Source organism: Leuciscus leuciscus (genome assembly GCF_965113295.1).
Source record: "Leuciscus leuciscus genome assembly, chromosome: 9".
NCBI lineage: Eukaryota > Metazoa > Chordata > Actinopteri > Cypriniformes > Leuciscidae > Leuciscus > Leuciscus leuciscus.
The window spans coordinates 18,718,484-18,738,261 of record NC_138733.1 but is presented as its reverse complement, the minus strand read 5'-3'; the positions used below and the strand labels follow the sequence as shown (position 1 = coordinate 18,738,261).

At 39.2% G+C, this 19,778-nt stretch overlaps 1 protein-coding gene across 2 annotated transcripts in view; it reads left to right on the top strand.

The window, feature by feature from the left end:
- The first annotated feature begins 5,342 nt into the window (after positions 1–5,342).
- The window catches only part of LOC309506006 (alpha-2-macroglobulin-like), a 65,667-nt gene continuing 51,231 nt past the window's right edge, over positions 5,343–19,778 (top strand). The window contains exons 1-19 of one of the 2 annotated variants that reach the window (XM_082179516.1): positions 5,343–5,500; positions 5,888–6,068; positions 6,187–6,343; positions 7,268–7,320; positions 7,480–7,500; positions 7,686–7,851; positions 7,970–8,054; positions 10,813–10,918; positions 11,027–11,147; positions 11,261–11,370; positions 11,463–11,633; positions 11,715–11,948; positions 12,056–12,265; positions 12,353–12,502; positions 13,834–13,959; positions 14,111–14,207; positions 14,514–14,640; positions 14,861–15,086; positions 15,157–15,283. In XM_082179516.1, coding sequence (XP_082035642.1) covers positions 5,415–5,500; positions 5,888–6,068; positions 6,187–6,343; positions 7,268–7,320; positions 7,480–7,500; positions 7,686–7,851; positions 7,970–8,054; positions 10,813–10,918; positions 11,027–11,147; positions 11,261–11,370; positions 11,463–11,633; positions 11,715–11,948; positions 12,056–12,265; positions 12,353–12,502; positions 13,834–13,959; positions 14,111–14,207; positions 14,514–14,640; positions 14,861–15,086; positions 15,157–15,283 — 2,554 coding nt within the window. In that variant the 5' untranslated portion in view covers positions 5,343–5,414. The remainder of the gene's footprint in view (positions 5,501–5,887; positions 6,069–6,186; positions 6,344–7,267; positions 7,321–7,479; positions 7,501–7,685; positions 7,852–7,969; positions 8,055–10,812; positions 10,919–11,026; positions 11,148–11,260; positions 11,371–11,462; positions 11,634–11,714; positions 11,949–12,055; positions 12,266–12,352; positions 12,503–13,833; positions 13,960–14,110; positions 14,208–14,513; positions 14,641–14,860; positions 15,087–15,156; positions 15,284–19,778) is intronic. The other variant, XM_082179517.1, reaches the window with a different exon arrangement.

Genomic DNA, 19,778 nt, shown 5'->3' with positions numbered 1-19,778 from the left:
CGTCCTCACCAGCAGGGGGTGCAAAAGCGCGTGTTGTTGACGAAGAACAGCAACAGTTAGAAGAACAAGCCATTCATTCATAAAATGAAAATGATTATCTGTCAGTATATATGCGGAAAAGATGATAAAGACACAAAAGGTGTGTTTATGTTTCATTCAATAACTTCATTGTTACTTTCCCTGTGTAGCCTACATGTCATCAGCTTTCTATACAATGAACAGGATTATAATCGGTTTCCCTCAATACCTCATACTCAAGGATTCCCCTTCCGTCGGGACAAAACGCTTAACGTAGCTTTATGGACTAGTACAGTGATATAAAAGACCAAACTCGCACCTTATTGGAGATGTAGGCTGTAGGCTACAGGCAAGCAGATGGACTAAGAATATGAACTTAATGCGCAAAGTTTCATGCAGAGCGTTTCGTGTTATACTGTAAGCTGGTATATACTGGCACAAAATCAACATTTGATCAATTAATACTTTCTCTTCTCTTCTCTTCTCTTCTCTCTCTCTCTCTCTCTCTCTCTCTCTCTCTCTCTCTCTCTCTCTCTCTCTATATATATATATAGTATAGTATATAGTATAGTAAGTTATGCCTACGTGTATTGCATTAGTTTAAACTGGGAAGGGTCATAGCACTTCACATATTGTTGTCCTCCTATTGTCATTGTCTCCTTAAAGGAGAACTCCGGTAAATTTTAACATTGAGCTCATTTTGTTGTAAATTTGGAGTGCTGTCAATACAGAGAACAATGACAAAAATCGGTGTTGCCTACACCGTGTTATCCTCTTTTTAAAATGTATACCTGTATTTACATCCTGTTTTCGGTTGAAGTCCAAAGTAGTCGATTGTCGAGTTCACGCGCATATGTTTAGTTACCTATGATCACGCGCGTGAACTCGACAATCGACTACTTTGGACTTCAACCGAAAACAGGATGTAAATACAGGTATGAGCGCTGGCCGAATTAACTTCATTTTAACGGATGGTGTAGCAATATTGTTGTCCAGGTGGAAATCGGGAGAAATTCGGGAGAAAGGTCGGTCCGGGATATTTTCGGGAGGGGCTTTGAAATTCGGGAGTCTCCCGGAAAAATCGGGAGGGTTGGCATGTATGCTTTAGAGACGGTCCCTAAATGTGCGAATGTCCAACGTCAAGCCAACTTTATGCCAGTCTATCACTGGGAAACGCTCAGCATTAAACTTTGCGTGTTATTCGGAGTCCATCTGAGACTTGCGTTAGTATGGAAGTAAAATAATGTCAAATGTTTTTGAAATAAAAAGCCTGTTGAATTGCACTACTTGAAAAAAAAAATAGGCATTGCATTAACCATGCTTGCATTTTAATGCATTGTATTTTTAGTGCTTACATTTTTATAGGCTGAAATTCAACATGGTTGAATATTTAAGCTGTGAATATTTCAATTAAAAACATTTCAAACACCTTTTCATTATAAAAAATTCAATAATCCATATTCACCTTTCATATTTCACTTCCAAAATATTCAAACTGTTTAAAAATACAACCAATAATATTCAACAGGCAATTTTCGGTCCATTTTATTTCGCTTTGCAAATTCGCTTCCACAAATTCAGTGGTTCAAATTCGACAGTAAATTCAACATTGACGTCCAGGAACTGCAGGAAAAGCAGTAGATTGCCGAGCATACTCTCCATCTGCTGTTAGTCTACCTCACCAGCAGGTGGTGCAAAAGCGCGTGTTGAAGACCAGCAACAGTTAGAACAAGTCATTCATTCATAAAACTCATTTACAGCAATGTAAGTGTTTTTGTGATTATTATGACGGCTGTTTTATGTTAAATTCAGTGTCTTCACGGTTACGTTTCCTGTGTAGCCTACATGCATCTTTCTCTACCGTGAACGAGATTATAATGTTATTCCCCGATGCGGATATACAGATCCAATGTTACATTTTTGAGGTTGACATATATTTCTCTTGGTTGTTTAGTTGCCTTAACTTTATATTGTGGCGATGTGCTGCATGCAGGCTATTAGGGTTTCCCTCAATACTTAAGGATTCCCCTGCTGGACATATACAACGCTTAACGTAGCTTAATGGACTACAGTGATGTAAAAGACCAAACTCGCAGGCAAGCAGATGGACTCAGAATAACGCGCAAAGCTGCTGAGCGTTTCCCAGTGATAGATTGGCAATACAGATGGCTTGATGTTGGACATTCGCACATTTAGGGACCGTCTCTAAAGTGTATACGACTTTGGTATACACGTTTCTAACTCCGATAGCATTTGAATAGAACGACTTACAGTCATAAAACCAACTGTAAAGTGTCCATTTAGTGTCAGGCATAATGCACACCCTTTGGATTTTTGATATTTATTCAAATAAATTTAAGTTTGCTATTGAAGTTAGAAACGTGTATGCCAATGTTGTATGCAACTTTAGAGACGGTCCCTAAATGTGCTAATGTCCAATATCAAGCCAATTTTTTACATTTAGTCATTTAGCAGACGCTTTTATCCAAAGCGATTTACAGTTAAACTAACAATAGGAGGACAATATGCAAGTGCTGTGACAGTTTAAGCTAATGCAATACACGTATGCATACTATATATATATATATATATATATATATATATATATATATATATATATATGTATGTGTTGATTTTATGCCAGTATATCACGAAACGCTCAGCATGAAACTTTGCGCGTTAAGTTCATATTCTGAGTCCATCTTCTTGCCCTTTAGCCTATATAATAGCCTACAGCCTACTTCCCTAATAAGGTGCAAGATTGGTCTTTCATATCACTATCAACGGAAGGGAAATCCTTGAAAGGGATTGAGGGAAACCGATTATAATCCTGTTCATGGTAGAGAAAGCTGATGACATGTAGAATACACAGGGAAAGTAACAATGAAGTTATTGAATTAAACATAAACACAGCTTTTGTGTGTTTATCATCTTTTCCGCATATACTGACACAGATAATCATTTTCATTTTATGAATGAATGTCTTCGTCAGCAACAAGCGCTTTTGCACCATCTGATGGTGAGGTCGACTAACAGCAGATGGAGAGTATGCTCGGCAATCTACTGCTTTTCCTGCAGTTCCTGGACGTCAATGTTGAATTTACTGTCGAATTTGAACCACTGAATTTGTGGAAGCGAATTTGCAAAGCGAAATAAAATGGACCGAAAATTGCCTGCTGAATATTATAGGTTGTATTTTTAAACAGTTTGAATATTTTGGATGTGAAATATGAAAGGTGAATATGGATTATTGAATTTTTAATAATGAAAAGGTGTTTGAAATGTTTTTAATTGAAATATTCACAGCTTAAATATTCAACCATGTTGAATTTCAGCCCATAAAAATGTAAGCACTAAAAATACAATGCATTAAAATGCAAGCATGGTTAATGCAATGCCTATTTTTTTTCAAGTAGTGCAATTCAACAGGCTTTTTATTTAAAAAACATTTGACATTATTCTACTTCCATACGTTTGGTTTTTAATATCACTGTATTAGTTATATCAGCTACGTTAAGAGTTTTGTATGTCCAGCAGGGGAATCCTTAAAGGAGCTATGTGTAGGTTTTTATTTAAAAAAATCTTTAAGATAGAGTTTTCATTTGTACATGTATGAGCCAACCATGATGTAATAAAAAGAATGACACCTTGACTGTCCACCTCGGTTGCCTCTATCAGCCTGTGGAGGAGTCGGGCCGAATCAGCGCGAAAATTCACAAAATGTGACGTCATGCGCGTTCTCGTCTACTTGGGCTTACATCCGTACGGCACGGCAGCCATTATTAGTAAGCAGCGGCAATCGGTAGTGTTTTCAAATGGTGTTTTCTTACCTTAAACATTATGCTGGTGAATCTCGATGAGCCTTCAGTGGTTGTTGCGGCAACCCTGGTTGATGTGGTCATACGAGCGTGTGCGCACCGAGAACGAGCATGAGACTGCCTGCAGTTCCTCTAATGGCCACTGGTGTCAGTAACTGTTAGAAATTTCAGAACCTACGCAATGCTCCTTTAAGTATTGAGGGAAACCCTAATAGCCTGCATGCAGCACATTGCCACAATATAAAGTTAAGGCAACTAAACCAAGAGAAATATATGTCAACCTCAAAAATGTAACATTATAATCTCGTTCACGGCAGAGAAAGATGCATGTAGGCTACACAGGAAAAGTAACCGTGAAGACACTGAATTTAGCATAAAACCGCCTTCATAATAATCACAAATACACTTACATTGCTGTAAATGAGTTTTATGAATGAATGGCTTGTTCTAACTGTTACTGGTCTTCCACGCGCTTTTGCACCCCCTGCTGGTGAGGCGGACTAACAGCAGATGGAGAGTATGCTCGGTAATCTACTGCTTTTCCTGCAGTTCCTAGATGTCTTCTATGTTGAATTTACTGTCGAATTTGAACCACTGAATTTGTGGAAGCGAATTTGCAAAGCGAAATAAAATGGACCGAAAACTGCCTGTTGAATATTATAGGTTGTATTTTTAAACAGTTTGAATATTTTGGAAGTGAAATATGAAAGGTGAATATGGATTATTGTATTTTTAATAATGTAAATGTGTTTGAAATGTTTTTAATTGAAATATTCACAGCTTAAATATTCAACCATGTTGAATTTCGGCCCATAAAAATGCAAGCCCTAAAAATACAATGCATTAAAATGCAAGCATGGTTAATGTAATGTAATTTTTTTTTTTTTAAGTAGTGCAATTCAACAGGCTTTTTATTTCAAAAACATTTGACATTATTTTTCTTCCATATATTTCTCCCTCTGGATGTTAATTATCAGTTGTCTTTGCCCACTGTTTGTCTACACGGAGTTAAAGGTCAGTAGCTCTACATTTCTCTGTAGATGAGGATAAGAGTAGGAGTTTGTTTTCAGATCACATGTACACTTATGCTATGTACTTTAAAGATCTCAGTTGATTTCTCGCATGTTATATGACTATGAACTAGAGTTCAGTTCTTAGTCATATGCAAGAATTCAAGAAATCTCCTTTGACTGGAAAAAAAAAAGGACTATTTAGATTTACATGCTTGAATATTCCAACATGCAACCTTTACGTTTTTCAACCCTGAATTATGCAGTCAGGAACATTAATAATTAGGCCTAACTGAATGTTTATTATGATCTGTGAAGGAGTAAAACTTTTGCATGTCTTTACTTGAACTGCTTTAAAAAAATATATAATTTATCAAACTCATCACAAATGAATTTTTGGACAAACCAACAAATTGCAAATCACAGGTTGTTGAACTGGATTGCCTACATGGTTGAATCATTAATCAGATGATCAATAAAAAAGTTTTGAAGGACCTCCTTTAGCATGAGAGTCCCTTTAAAAGAGACGGTCCAGTTCATCTCATGACCTGGATGATCGCTCGTCATCATGACTCTGAATATTAGCTGCTGTTGGAAAGGGCTCCTTCTGCTCTCTTTCCTCCTGATCTGTGTCAATGGACAAACATCCGGGCCGTAAGTTTTTAACAATTTCTGCTGAGGAAGGCAGTGTTTTGCTTTCTAAGTGTGATAAATTATTATACCATTAGTTATTGCGTAAGATAGGTCTTGATGATTTCTCCTGTATTGATTTAACGGATCTGTGTTGCACAGTAGAGGTTTGCTGTTTAAAAGACAACTTGAGGCATGTGTAAGATCATTCATAGTTAATTACAGTGTATTTTTAAGAGCAACAGTGTCAATAAACATGCAAAGATAAAGAATTAGACGTAAGTACACAGTTGCCCTTGTATTCTCAATTCTCATATAATTGATCAAAAGAAAATGAACACTTTTTTTTTCATGGTTCTTATTGTATCTAACCACTTTTTGCAATATTGTATGATCATTTTCTCTGGACAGATCTTTCATGGTGACGTTTCCTGCAGTGATCGGGTCTGGATCTGAGGCCAAACTGTGTGCAAGTCTTCTCAAGCCCAATGAAAGCCTTGTCATGACCATTCATCTGGTTCATGGTAACCAGAGCACTTTACTACTGCAGGAGAAAGCTGAGGAAGAGTTTCACCGCTGCTTTAACTTCAAGGTCTGCCATCAAAATCTGCACAAGATAATGACTAAATAATCAAATATTTTAGTTTCATCATAACGCATCTAGTTTTTGTGATGGCAGGTTGTAAATAAAGTATGTTATTTCTCATCAGGCTCCTCTGGTAGAAGCAGAATCAGTGCAGAAAATGAAAGTTGAACTACAGGGAGAAACTTTCAAGATGACTGAAGAGAGAAAAGTCATGTTCAAGCCTTACCATCCTCTGACCTTTATCCAGACTGATAAACCAATCTATATTCCAGGACAGACAGGTGAGCTTTGAATGTCTTAGAGGCTAAACCTCAGTAAATAATTCTGATGAAAATACATTATATACATGGGCTAATATACATTAAGTAAAGCTTGATATGATCATGCAATGAGCTGATGTAGTACCATAGGTCAAAAATTACAAATGTTGCACAAGCCAGAAGATGATAAAAGAAGTAAACCGTTCAATGAATTTACAAACATGTAAACAGAAAAGAGGAGCATTAGAAAAGATAAGGAAAGGAGATAAGGATGAGTAGCTTTGAAATCTAACAGCTTTGGAACCACAAGAATGGTCATCTAGTGTGTGTTTGAACAATCCCCTCAGATTCAAACATATATTCAGCCTAAATACTGTAATTACAAATAACTGATAACGTAAATCACTTTATATCAGTGTATGACTTTATTTTAGATACTATAGATCAGGGGTGTTCTTGATGAGCCACTGTAGAGTTTAGCTTTAACCTTAAATAAATGTCAGGATCAGGTATTCAGCTAATAAAGTCCTTCAGGTTTATTTGAAATCTACAGGTCTGTGTGTTGAAGCAGGGTTGGGACTAAACTCTGTGGCCCTTCAGGAGTTTGACACTCCTGCTATAGAAAGTTGCATGTGATAATAGCTGTCTGATATAAGCCTACTTGATTCTCACTGGTCAGCTGGTGCAAACTGGTCAGAAATTTTTGTAAAATGACAGCTAAAACAGGCTGTGACAGTCGAATTTGGCTCAAAAGACATGTTCACACAGCAGCAGAATACAGTTGTCAGCCCTTTCACTGTATTTGATAATAACCTTAATACGGTTACGTTAACACGAGGTCTGGTTATTTACAGGAGTGAAATACTGACTGTAAGCATTACATAAGAGCTGAAGATATCAAAAATCAGGGGGGGGGGGATTTTAACACGCATTTCTATTTTACAGTGCACTTCAGAGTTGTTACCATGGATACAAGCTTTGCACCCCTTGATCAGCAGGTCTGATGTGTTTATCTTGCATCTTTATTGCCATTATTTTCTCTTGCACTGTTGAATACATTTTTAATAAATGAACACATTTTTGGCTTTTATTCTTTAAAGGCACACTATGCACTTTCCGTTTTTGTCATTCTTTAAATGCTATTTGCTCTTTTACAGTATAGTACAGTGGTTCTTGAGGTAAGAACACAAAACCCTCTGTGCAGTCATAACTAGCACACCTTTTAAATCTTATTAACACTTTAGAAATTCTGTTATATTTGCAATTATTGTATTTTCAGTAGGCTAATTATACATTTCTTCATTGATAGTCAGGATATGTGTAGCTGTAACTAAATATCTGCACTGTCTCTGGTATTAAACAGGACAGTCAGGGTAACCGGATTGGTCAATGGACAAATGTTTCTTCAACAAGGTGGATTTTGCAGCTTTCTTATGAATTAAACCCAGAGGCCCGTCAAGGCATGTACAAACTGAAGGCTTTTATTGGTGACAGGACGATCTCACATGATTTTGAGGTGAAAAAATATGGTAAGTCATAAAAACAAACTATTTGCAATGTTGCATGGGAAGAGTTTAAATAATATGTTTGTATATTAATATCTAATTTGATGACTAATAACTATAATTTCTGCCTTCTAAATTCTAGTTTTGCCTAAGTTTGAAGTTACTGTAAAAAGCCCAAATGAAATGAGTGTTGAAGAAGAGGAACTGATAATTGAGGTTTGCGGAAAGTGAGTGGTTTATATTTCCTGCATTAAGCAAGTTCTTCCATTCTTGGCACAATTAAGTTACTTTCATTTAATTGTTAATTGTATTCTCTTTTGTTTTACTTTGGGTCAGTTACTTACTTACCCCAGCCTAATATACAGTCATGTGAAAAAGAAAGTACACCCTTTTAATTCTATGGTTATACGTATCAGAACATAATAACATTTCGTGGTCTTTAGCAGGTCTTAAAACATCAACCTCAGATGAACATCAACACATGACATAATAATATTGTTATTATGTTATCATATTAATATGACATATTGTTTCGTTATTTATTTTACAAAAATAAAGGCAAAATGGAGAAGCCATGTGTGACAAACTAAGTACACCTTATGATTCAATTGCTTGTAGAACCATCTTTAGCATATAACTTGAAGTAAACATTTTCTATTTGACTTCATCAGTCACTCACATCGTTGTGGAGGAATTTTGGCCTTCTATTCTTTACAATGTTGCTTCAGTTCATTGAGGTTTGTCGGCATCTGTTCATGCACAGCTCTCTTAAGGTCCACCCACAGTATTTCAGTCGGGTTGAGGTCTGGACTTTGACTGGGCCCCTTTTTCAGCCATTCAGTTGTAGATTTGCTGGTGTGCTTGGGATCATTGTCCTGTTGCATGACCCAATTTCAGGCAAGCTTTAGCTGTCGTTCAGATGGCCTCACATTTGACTCTAGAATACTTTGGTATACAGAGGAGTTCATGGTCAACTCAAAGACTGAAAGGCGCCCAGGTCCTGTGGCTGCAAAATGAGCCCAAATCATCACCCCTTCACCAGTGTTTGACCGTTGGTATGAGGTGTTTTGGTATTGGTGCTTGTGCTGATATGCTGTGTTTGGTTTTAGCCGAACACCTTGTCTGTCCAAACGACATTGTTCCAGAACTTTTCCAAAACATTTTTTTAGAGAGAAGAGGCTTTCTCATGGAAACCCTTACAACATGTCATCCTCCACCTGAAGCCAATTTCGGTACTTGGTTTTCAAGACAGTCAATTTTGAAAACCCGGCCTCACACAGACAGCTTAAGGTGAATGGAAGAAGTAATTAAACTGAGGATATTCACACTCGACCAAAACGAAGGCAGAGAGCAAGAGCTTTGTCTGAAAGATACAAGGTGTTGCCATCTCTCCCTTGCATCTATCTGTTTAACAAATTCAACCTGTCCAAAATGTCTACAACTTAAGGTATGACAACTGCACTAACCACAGGAGGTCAGCTAGGTGCTGTGCAAGGTCGGACTTCGCATCAACAAGAAACGTCTTCACTTCTGAATGCAATTTGTAGAGGCGATGTAAAAGAGGTTCTGGACAGCCAGTGTTTTATTTATTTATTTATTTATTCTACTTGAAAATCAATCAAATACAGATGCTTGATGCCCTGTCTGTTTTTTTTTTTTTGTTGTTGTTTTTTTTACAATTTGCGCCCCACACTTTGCGGTTGAGGGACATGGGGGCCCATCAGGACTGCCTATGCATAGGGCTCGGGATCTTGTGCTACGCCCCTGCACATGACTCCATTTTTGCCTAGTTTTTGTTAAAGGGGTCATATAATGCCATTTTTGTACAAGCTAATATGATTCTTTACGGTCTAAATTAAAAGTTTGTTATATACTTTAATTAAAAATTCTCATTAGTATTGTAAGAAAACACTAATTTTACCTGGTCAAAAACAGCTCTGTTTTCAGCACGGCGTTAAATGTCTTTAAATGTTAATGAGTTTTGCTCACCCCGCCCCTCTGTTCTGTGCGTACACCGTTTGTAACACAATAACCATAGTGCGTTGTTCATTATAAACGTGGAATTATGAATTATATTGAGAACGTCGTACATAGAAAACATGCCGTAATGTGCCCTGAGTGTAAAAATAGCCGCATTCATCGTGAAGCGTGCTAGCGATTTGCAAAGATTAATATAAAGGTTAATAAAACGTTACACTCACTTCTTCTTCTGGAGGTGCAGCAGGAACACGAATAGTTGGTACCGATCCTTTTTTCAGGAGCAGCTTCTTAGCAAAACCAGCTTTATACTGACCCTCGTTTATAAAGCAGTCTGGAGTGTGAAATGATTCGCGCAAACATGAAAGCATTGACGTTGATTGTGGGGAATATTCCCTCCGAAAACAAAACTCAGCCACTGCGTCTTCAGCGGTTCGGATTTAGGAACATCAAAATGATTGCTGTGTTCCTTATTGCACCCAAGAACAGAACAGCACAATCGCTTAGACGCCATTCTGCTCATAGACAGTGCTCCAGCGTATCAACAATGACTGCGCAGACTATGATTGACTAACGCTGCTGTCAATCAACAATCGTGGGAGGGGCGTCGATTTTGTGACGTCACAAAATCGAACGGCTTGATTTGAGATGGGGGGAAAACATATAAGAAGATTTAAAAAAAACACTGGATGGATTTTTATCATTTTATGATGGTTGTACAGGCACTGCCAACATACATTTCAGTACAATCAACTTGTAAAAGTGCATGTACCATTATATGACCCCTTTAAATAAACATGACATGGTGTAATGTCATGTGCTGTTGTTCATCTGAGGTTGTATTTACCTAATTTAAAGACCTGCTAAGGACCAGATGATTTTTTGGTATTATGTCCTGATACATAAAACAATAGAATTCAAAAGGGTGTACTTTATTTTTCACATGACTGTATTAGTTGCTTAACTCAACCCTGGGTCGTAGATCAGTTGCTTGTACCTTTTTCACAGATACACTTATGGACAGCCTGTACCTGGTAAATCATGGGTGAAAGTGTGCCGTAATATTTTGTCCTACTATTACGCCACTCCAGTGTGTTTAGAGGAAACCATTGAGGTATGTAAGTTGAGAAACAGTTCAAGTAATTGCATCTTTACTTTCCTCCAATTATCCAGTTAAACCACTCTTTAGTTAAAATGCTATGTTTGTGTTCATTCATATTAGATAAAAAAGACAGGCTGTGCCATCCATAACTTAGAAACATCAGTCTTTTTCAACGCCACACTAAAGGATAGGCTGGAGAATTCTCTTCGTGTTGAGGCAATGGTTACAGAAGAAGGAACAGGTGAGCTGCGGGATTTGGTCAGATCCCGTTACCTACATTTCTTGAATTTCTCATTTTTTATGTTATACTTTTATTTTAAAGAATATTTATTTTGGTGTTTTTACTGTTTACAGAGATCACCATGACAAAATCTGAATCTGTAACTCTCACTTATGAAATTGGTAAAGCCACATTTACCGAGCTGCCCAAAACATATGTACATGGATCAATTATAGAAGGAAAAGTAAATCTAAAATAAGTTTGTCTCAGTTTAACACCATTGATATGTACAGAATTATTCATTAATTTATTCCTTCAAAATCTTATTTTCAACAGATCAAACTCTCAAATTTCAAAGGTGCACCAATTCAAAACAAAGAGGTTTATCTTATGAAGGGTTACACTTGGTCCCCAAAACTGCTCCTAAATCTCACTACAGACAGTGATGGACTGGCCAGCTTCTCTTTTAATACATCCAGTCATCCTGAAAGTGATATTAATCTGATTGTAAGATCATTTGTGTTCACTTAGTTTTGTGTTCCCTGAAGAGTTCAGTTGCATGAGTTATTTCTGATTCTTTGTTATCAGGCAAGTGTCTCTCACGAGGCCCCTTATTATGGCCACAACACGCCTTACATCTCTATAGATGAAGAAACAGTTCAGCTCTTCCAGCCTGCCACTCCATACACCCCAACACTAAGTGAATTGATTATAGAGAATACTGAGCAACCATTAAAGTGTGACTCTGAGTTTACAGCCACCATCAAGTATTATTTTATTGGAGAGACTGTTGAAGACTTCAACACGGACATTGTCTATATGGTGAGAACATGTGCAGTATTTATATTATTACAGAGATGCTTTTGTTTAACAGTATTATTTGGCTGCACTAGTCAGGTTGTTATTAGAGTGTCATCTGTCTGTTTCAGGTCTTGTCCAGAGGAGTGATCGTTCATCATGGGTTTGAGAAGGTTGAAGTGAAGTCTTCTAATGGAGCAAGTGGCACAATGTCGTTCAAACTGTCTGTTGGTTCAGATCTGGCTCCTGTACTGCAGATTCTGGCATACTGTGTTCTGCCCAGTGAAAATGTTGTTGCTAGTAGCAAAAGTTTCGACATTGAAAAGTGTTTCAAAAACAAGGTATGTATTGTAGCTTTAGAAATGAGCCTGTTTAAACTGTATTGCTGACTCAATTTTAAAAGAAATCCTATTCACTGTATTTCACAGGTGTCTCTGCAGTTTTCTCCAGCTAAAGCGGTTCCTGGTGAGAAAAACACTCTCCAGCTCTCAGCTCAGCCTGGTTCTCTGTGTGGCCTCAGTGCTATAGATCAGAGCGTCCTGATCCTGAAGTCAGGAAAACGACTGGATGCTGACAAGGTGTAGATGCTTTAAGATTCAGTATTGATTAACTGCGTCTTCATAGTGGGAATCTACAGTGTGAATCGTCTCATGTGCTGTTCCCTGAAAAGCGGGAATGAGATGCTGCGCTGCTTTTCAGCGCTTTTGGGAATACACTTTGTGTGTGACCAGCTGCAAAATATGTGTTAAAACACGCCAACGAAATTGGCCTTGAACTTGGCAGCCTCTGATGGTGATGTCATTGGAATGCGCTCTTGTCAGAGGCTATAAATAAATGTGAAACAGGTGCGTTTTCAGGTTTCTTTGTCTGAAGAGACGTCCTGACACATCCTCAGTGCGGCAAAGAAGCGCAGCATTTCGTTCCCGCTTTTTCAGGGAATAGAGTTACAGTCAAGTAACGTGAGATGTTCCCTTTCAAAAGTTACTCTCAATCTTGCACTGCTTTTCAGTGTTTATTGGAACGAGAATACCAACGCCGCCACACTGGAGGTGTCTGGACCCCTCACGGTTGTGTAGTGTGTGTGTGTGTGCTCACAAGCACGAAAGAGGCCTCAGACATGAGCTTGGGATGTTGACTCCAGGACATGTGAGCCTGGAGCCACATGATCATCCAAACTATAGAATCTAATGAATGTTTGCAGGGAGGACCAGCATATGTTCTTGCTACAAGGGGGCGCCCCAAGGCGAGCACGAAGCAGCTTAACCGAAAACCTTTCGTAATGCTCGCACTAGCCTTGTTCCAACGCACGGGCAGCATGCTCTTTTCCAAAACAGACAAAACAGAACTGAGGTGTGTCGTTCATTCAGGCAAGGGCCGTGAACACTGAGACACACACTGTCTGCTTTGACTCATAATTTCTCTTTTCTTCTTTCACTTCACATACAGAGAGAATTTCTGCACACTGCCAGTTGAAAACTAACTATTAACAAGAGTGACAGACAAAGAGGTGAAGCACACAGAGACAAACGCAGTATGGTCTCGAAGACAAAGAAACCTGAAAACGCACCTGTTTCACATTTATTTATAGCCTCTGATGAGAGCGCATTCCAATGACGTCTGCCAAGTTCAAGGCCAATTTCATTAGCGTGTATACACACATATTTCGCAGCTGGTCACACAGTGTATTCCCAAAAGCACTGCAGCATTGATAGTAGCTTTTGAAAGGGAACTAGTAATAACAGACATTAGATATTACTGCTATGATCCATCAATGTTTAAGCTGACATCCCAGTCTCAGGAGATTAACATTAATCTTCTCTTTCACCAAAATGGAATTAAACTTTTGTTGGAAAATATATGAATTATTTGGATATCATACTGATAGTGTGTGAACGTGGTCCCGTCACAGGTCTTCAACTTGCTGCCAGTGCAGTCGAGGTCAGATTATCCTTATTCTGTTGAAGATGAGCGGGAGTGTCTGCATGTGAGACCCCGTCGAGCTGTGCCGACAGACAACGCCTATGAATCCTTAAAGGTAACAGGTGGATTATATGTGTGGCAGTGCACTAGATAATGATTGGCAGAGTATATACTGCACATGCATAAGTAAATCCATAAAAATCCCTCTTGATTATACTGAGAAAAAAAATAAACTTTTATTGTGGTTCATCATTATCATTTGACAGAGAGTGGGATTGAAGATGGCAACAAATTTGGAGGTGCGAGTCCCTCAGTGTCTGTCATACAGAGGCTTGATGTATCACCGATACCATAATAATATAGGTACATGTACTGTTATCACAATCCAAGCTGTAATGTTTTAATATGTTGGTGCTTGTTATTAAATATATTTCAAAAAATAAAATGTTCAATTTATGAAACTTGTACAATTCCTACAATTTACAATTCAACAATTGATGTAGTAGTGAGTAGTGATGAGTTTTTTAAAAAAAATTTAACAACAATAAAATAAATCTCTAACGTGTATGAAAATGATGATCTGCCTTCACTTCTGACTGCATATAGACTTATTTTGACGTGCTTTTCACATACATATTACTTCACTACAAAATATCACTTTTTTTCCAGCGATGGATCATGTTCCAATGCAGATGTCTTCATCACTGGGTGGTGGTGGTTTTGACAGAAATTCTCCAGCAGTGACGATTCGGACCGTCTTTCCAGAAACGTGGATCTGGGAACTTGCTGAAGTGGGGTATGTGAAGCATAATCAGTACATTTAACATCATATTTATCTTATTACTTATCTTTAATACATCATCTCCCCTCACACCCACAGGACAGAAAATACCTTGCTTGCTTTGCAGATTTTGAATCCAGTTATTTTATCATCTGTGTGCTGAATATTGTTATTTAATACATGAAAAGTTGCAGGGTCAGAATCAAATATGCATATTGTTGTAATTCCTCCACAGGGACTCTGGATCAGCTCAGGTTCCTGTCACGGTTCCTGACACCATCACCTCTTGGGAGACGGAGGTCTTCTGTCTGTCCTCTGAAGGTCTGGGTCTCGCTCCTCCTGCTCAGCTGACAGTTTTCCAGCCCTTCTTCCTGGAGCTCTCTCTGCCTTACTCCATCATCCGTGGGGAGATCTTTGAGCTGAAGGCCACGGTCTTCAACTATCTGTCCAAGTGCATCATGGTGAGATTTCAGACTCAGTCTAATCAAATCATATCAAATATGCCTCTAATCATGTGTGGTTGATTGACAGGTTAAAGTGACTCCAGCTCCATCTTCAGACTACACTCTCAAAGCCTCCTCTGATGATCAGTATTCATCCTGTCTATGTGCTGATGGAAGAAAAACCTTTAAATGGATCCTCACTCCTTCTGTTCTTGGTGAGTTTTCCAAGCTGAATCATTCAAAGGAATTTTATTGCTAAGTGGTTGCTTTTCCTAAGCTCAGGAGACTTGTGATTCTCATATATCTCTCATTTTAGTATCAACAGCATTTCACCTTAGGAGAAATTAAAATGGGCACAAATGAGACATGAGAAATATTTGAAAGACAAAGGGCCCTATCTTGCACCCAGCGCAATTGACTTTGTACACCGACGCATGTATCATTCCTATTTTGCACCCGCGCACAGCGGACTTTTCCCTCCACAGACGAACGTCGGTAAATTAGGAAATGAACTGGCGCTCCCGGGGGCGGTTCAGCGCAAAGAGGAGGCGTGTTCTGGCGCAAACGTTCCCTGGTGCTATTTTGCAGGTTTAGAAAACAATTCCGCCACTGACTTTAGACTAGGTTTTTCCTGGTCAGTGGCGGAATTGTTTTCTAAACCTGCAAAATAGCACCAGGGAACGTTTGCGCATTGCGCATGTTATTCATATGCTATTTTAAGGGCGCATGCTTGGCCATAATCAATGTAGCGTGTGCACAACGGGCATGCACTTTGCTTATCTCATCTACACACAGACGCAGCAGTTCTCATTTTTAGAAAACCATACATTATTACAAGGAAAAATATTAACACACGAGGGCAATCATTGTTGTGTCCATGAAGATGTGAAAAAATAGGCATAAATCTAGCTTACACATTTACCCAAATTTTTATACGCCTGTTTAACCAAAGCTAATTTGGGTGGGTTTCTCCCATCCCCATACAATGTCACTTCTCTGTCTTTTACGGCCCTGACGAGAACGTCGGTCTCCTCGGCTGTGAACCGCTCCTGGCGTGCGCCTGGCAAATCGGTTATAATAGCAATCCGCCATGGAACAAGTGTGCCTGGTCTTAAAGGGAATGTGAGATGGTGCTCTTATTGGTTTATTTTATGTTACGCCCAAACCACACCTATGAATAATGAAGCTACTATAGGCTACGTCTACATTAATCCGGATACATTTGAAAACGGCGTTTTCATTTATAAACGCTCTCCGTCCACACTAGCGTTTTCGGACGTTTCAGTGTGGATGAGAAACTTTTGAAAAACGCCTGAAAACGCTAAATTCACCTTTACTGCGCATGTGTAAAACCCCACAAAAGCTCACTGATATGATTCAGATGGAAACTAAATAATGAAGTTATCGCGCAATTCTTCTGACAGGATAATTTTATTTAGTAAAATATCTCACCATTCACTGATGTGTCCAGGTCGCACGCAGACACCATATGTTTGGTCTAAAACGCGACTGCTCTCATGTATTACCGCAGGACAGCAAATGTGAGTAAATTCTGTCATCTTTGCAGAACTGTGATATGAAGAGTGTGCAATGTAGAATATTTTTAGCAACAGTGTGAAAGTGAATAGCACATAACAGGCACAATACTGGTATAAAAATGAATATCTATTGGTACAATATGCGTCACATGACTAGATTTACGTCATCGTTTTTAAATCCCTCCGGTTTCACAGTCCACACTACAACGCAAAAACGGCGTTTTCAAATGTATACGCTTTGGAGTGCGTTTTCAAAAAGCTTCGTTTTCCTTAATAAAAACGCCGTCTCAGTGTGGATGAAAGGCCAAAACGTAGAGAAAAAGATGCGTTTTCAAACGAAAACGTATTAGTGTGGACATGGCCTCAGACCAACCTATTTTAGATTTGCGTCGGGCACAAGAGTCATTTATCCCGCCGGTATAATAGCAACAGCGCCCAAGACCCGCCCACAAACTTACGTTTCGCGCTTGATACTTGCGTTTCAGATCGTTAAAATAGGGCCCAAAGAGTCAAAACTGAGAATGTGGTGGAAGAAACATTGAACATCTATTTATTGTCTTGCTGCAATCTCTTACAAGACTCCAGTATAGGAATATTTTTTATTGTTCAAAGGTTGCTTTTTTTCTTCTTTTTTCTTTTATCTTAGGAGACTTAATTGTGATTCTCAAATATCTCTCATTTTAGTATCAACAGTGTCTCAAATGTTTCTCCTAAAATTCCTTAGGAGAAATAAAAGTAGGCACAACTGAGACATGAGAAAGTTCTGAGAGAAAGGAGTTCAAAATAAGAATGGGCTGTGGGAAACATGGGAGATCTCTTTATTGTCTTACAGAGGGGGCTCTTTTTATGACTGTAACAAAGGTTAGTTGTTGTGGGAAGGAGGCGGCGGGAAATGGCGAACATTTAAAGACTTTACTAATGTAAAATAAACAAACAACAAAACGAAAGTAAAAGCGGCAACCCCTTACGGATGACTGCCGCCACATATAAACAAAACCTATCATAAATAGTCCAGGCCTGGTCCTCTCTCGTCCTTCACTGTCGTCGCTCCTCCTTTTATGCTTCCTCTGTGAGAGATACGAGACCGGTGCAGGGCGCAGGTGTCGCTCATCAATCACGCCACCGGTCTCGCGCCTATCTGCCACTGCTCTCAGCCTCGCCCTGCTTGCCACAATGACGTTGGAGTTTTTCACCTTTAATGGACAGGACAGTAGTAGGAGAGACATTAAAGATGCTCTAAGCGATGTCACGCGTTTTTTAGGCCAAAACTATTTTTGTCACATACAGCAAACATCTCCTCACCATCCGCTAGCTGCCTGTCCCCTGAACACACTGTAAAAAACGCAGTCTCTGTAGACACCCCAGGCTCCACAAACGGCCCAAAAAATAAATAAATTGGGCTAACCCGCACCACGAAACATAACAAACTGTTCCAGCCAATAACCGACAAGAAAGATTTGGGGTGGGGTTTGGGGGGTTAGGGCGCGGATGAGGAGGAGGGAGGGTCTAGTCTAGTTTGTTTGACAATACTTTAAATGTCAACAAGAAGTGACGTCACCCAACATCACTTAGAGCACCTTTAAACAATGGGAGAGGTGAGAAGGGAACAGAAACTGGGACTTGAACTTGTGCTGTCAGAGGTGCTGTTGTGTCTTGATGTCGATGTGCTGCCCTGACAGAGATTTCTCTAAGCTCAGGATACTAAGTAGTGATTTTCTTGTCTCATTTAGGTATCAGCTTTGTCTTCAAATTTCAGTCTTCAATTTTTCTTTAGGAGAAAAAGATTTAAAAAATGTTATATTGCTAATATTGTAAATACTGAAACTATCTATAAAAACCATTATACATTTCAGAATATTAAAGAGTAACTAAACCCTAAACCAACTTTCTTTAGTTAATGATCTGTAAGAATGGGGCTTTATTAGTGCTGTTCATTGATTCAAGTAGTTTTTTTGACATTTGTGTTTAAAGTGTTTTAATTTTACAAAATATGGTGTAAAAACGTCTGAGTGCTGCCCTCTTCAGGTTGAACAGTGGCTACTGCAGTTGAATTTTCCTATTGGAAGTTGTGGTACCCTCTGACGTCAGAGGGTACCAACTAACCACGCCCTTGCCTGCAGAGAGATACGTCACAGATGCACGCCCCCTCTCCACTGGGCTCTGCCTACTTTTCCAGCATTTTTCAAATATTGCCAGTGGGTGGAGTCAGGCTCTGATCAAATCAGAGAAGGAAAGGACCGCTCGTCACAGTCCGGGCTCGAAAGCGCGGGGGACGGCGAGCGAACTGCAGCGCATAGCCCTGTTTTACAACGTTCAGCACCCATTCTGACACGCCCGGGATCGCTTCCCATGCTTTCGCACGCATAGCTAGGGGCAGAATGGTCTCCGTGTTCTGACCGCCGCACTGCGCGGGTTCGAGAAACTGAAACGGAGGTATCAACGCGGCGCGCGCGCCCTCGTTGTCTGAATATTGCTGCTCGCTGACGACAGCAGCCGGCTGTTTCACATTCAATGACTCGGTCGCTAAGGACGGAGAACAATTTGTGGCGCGAACAGGTCATTTGTAGCCTACTGTATCTTTCAACAGTGTTCGTGTTTTTTTTTTTACTATAGTAGAGATGATCGGTTCACGTGCGCTGTCTGATGTTGACCAATGATGTTGACAGAATGCTGTCTGTCAAATTAATTTAATTCAAACAATGTGTATATACAACTCAAAATGTAATATGAACAAAACGAATATGAACATATTCACTGGTAAAGGTGAAGGGGAGTAGCTTGAAGATGTCATGTTTCAAAATCACTTGACATCACCCAACGTTCCTCTGGAGGCAAAACGTCCTCTATTCATAGATGCCACCGACGTCACAACAAATAGAACGCCGCCAAATTAGGCTTCGGCTATGGCTCTAGGGTTGTTGTGAAGGTAGGGGCGGAGCATAGAAACTGCCGTTTCTCGTCTGTTACTCTAGAGTAGACCAATTCACTTTATGGAGGTATACTGCCCCCATCTGGTATGGAATGTGGAGTATGACTTGATTTTTTTGCCAGACAATCCACATGGCACCTTTAAGGGTTACTAGTTTAAATTTATCTTCAATGCCCAGCATTGTATATACAGCACATTTTCCAAACACACTAGAAAGTCATAAATGAGGTAACATTAACATAA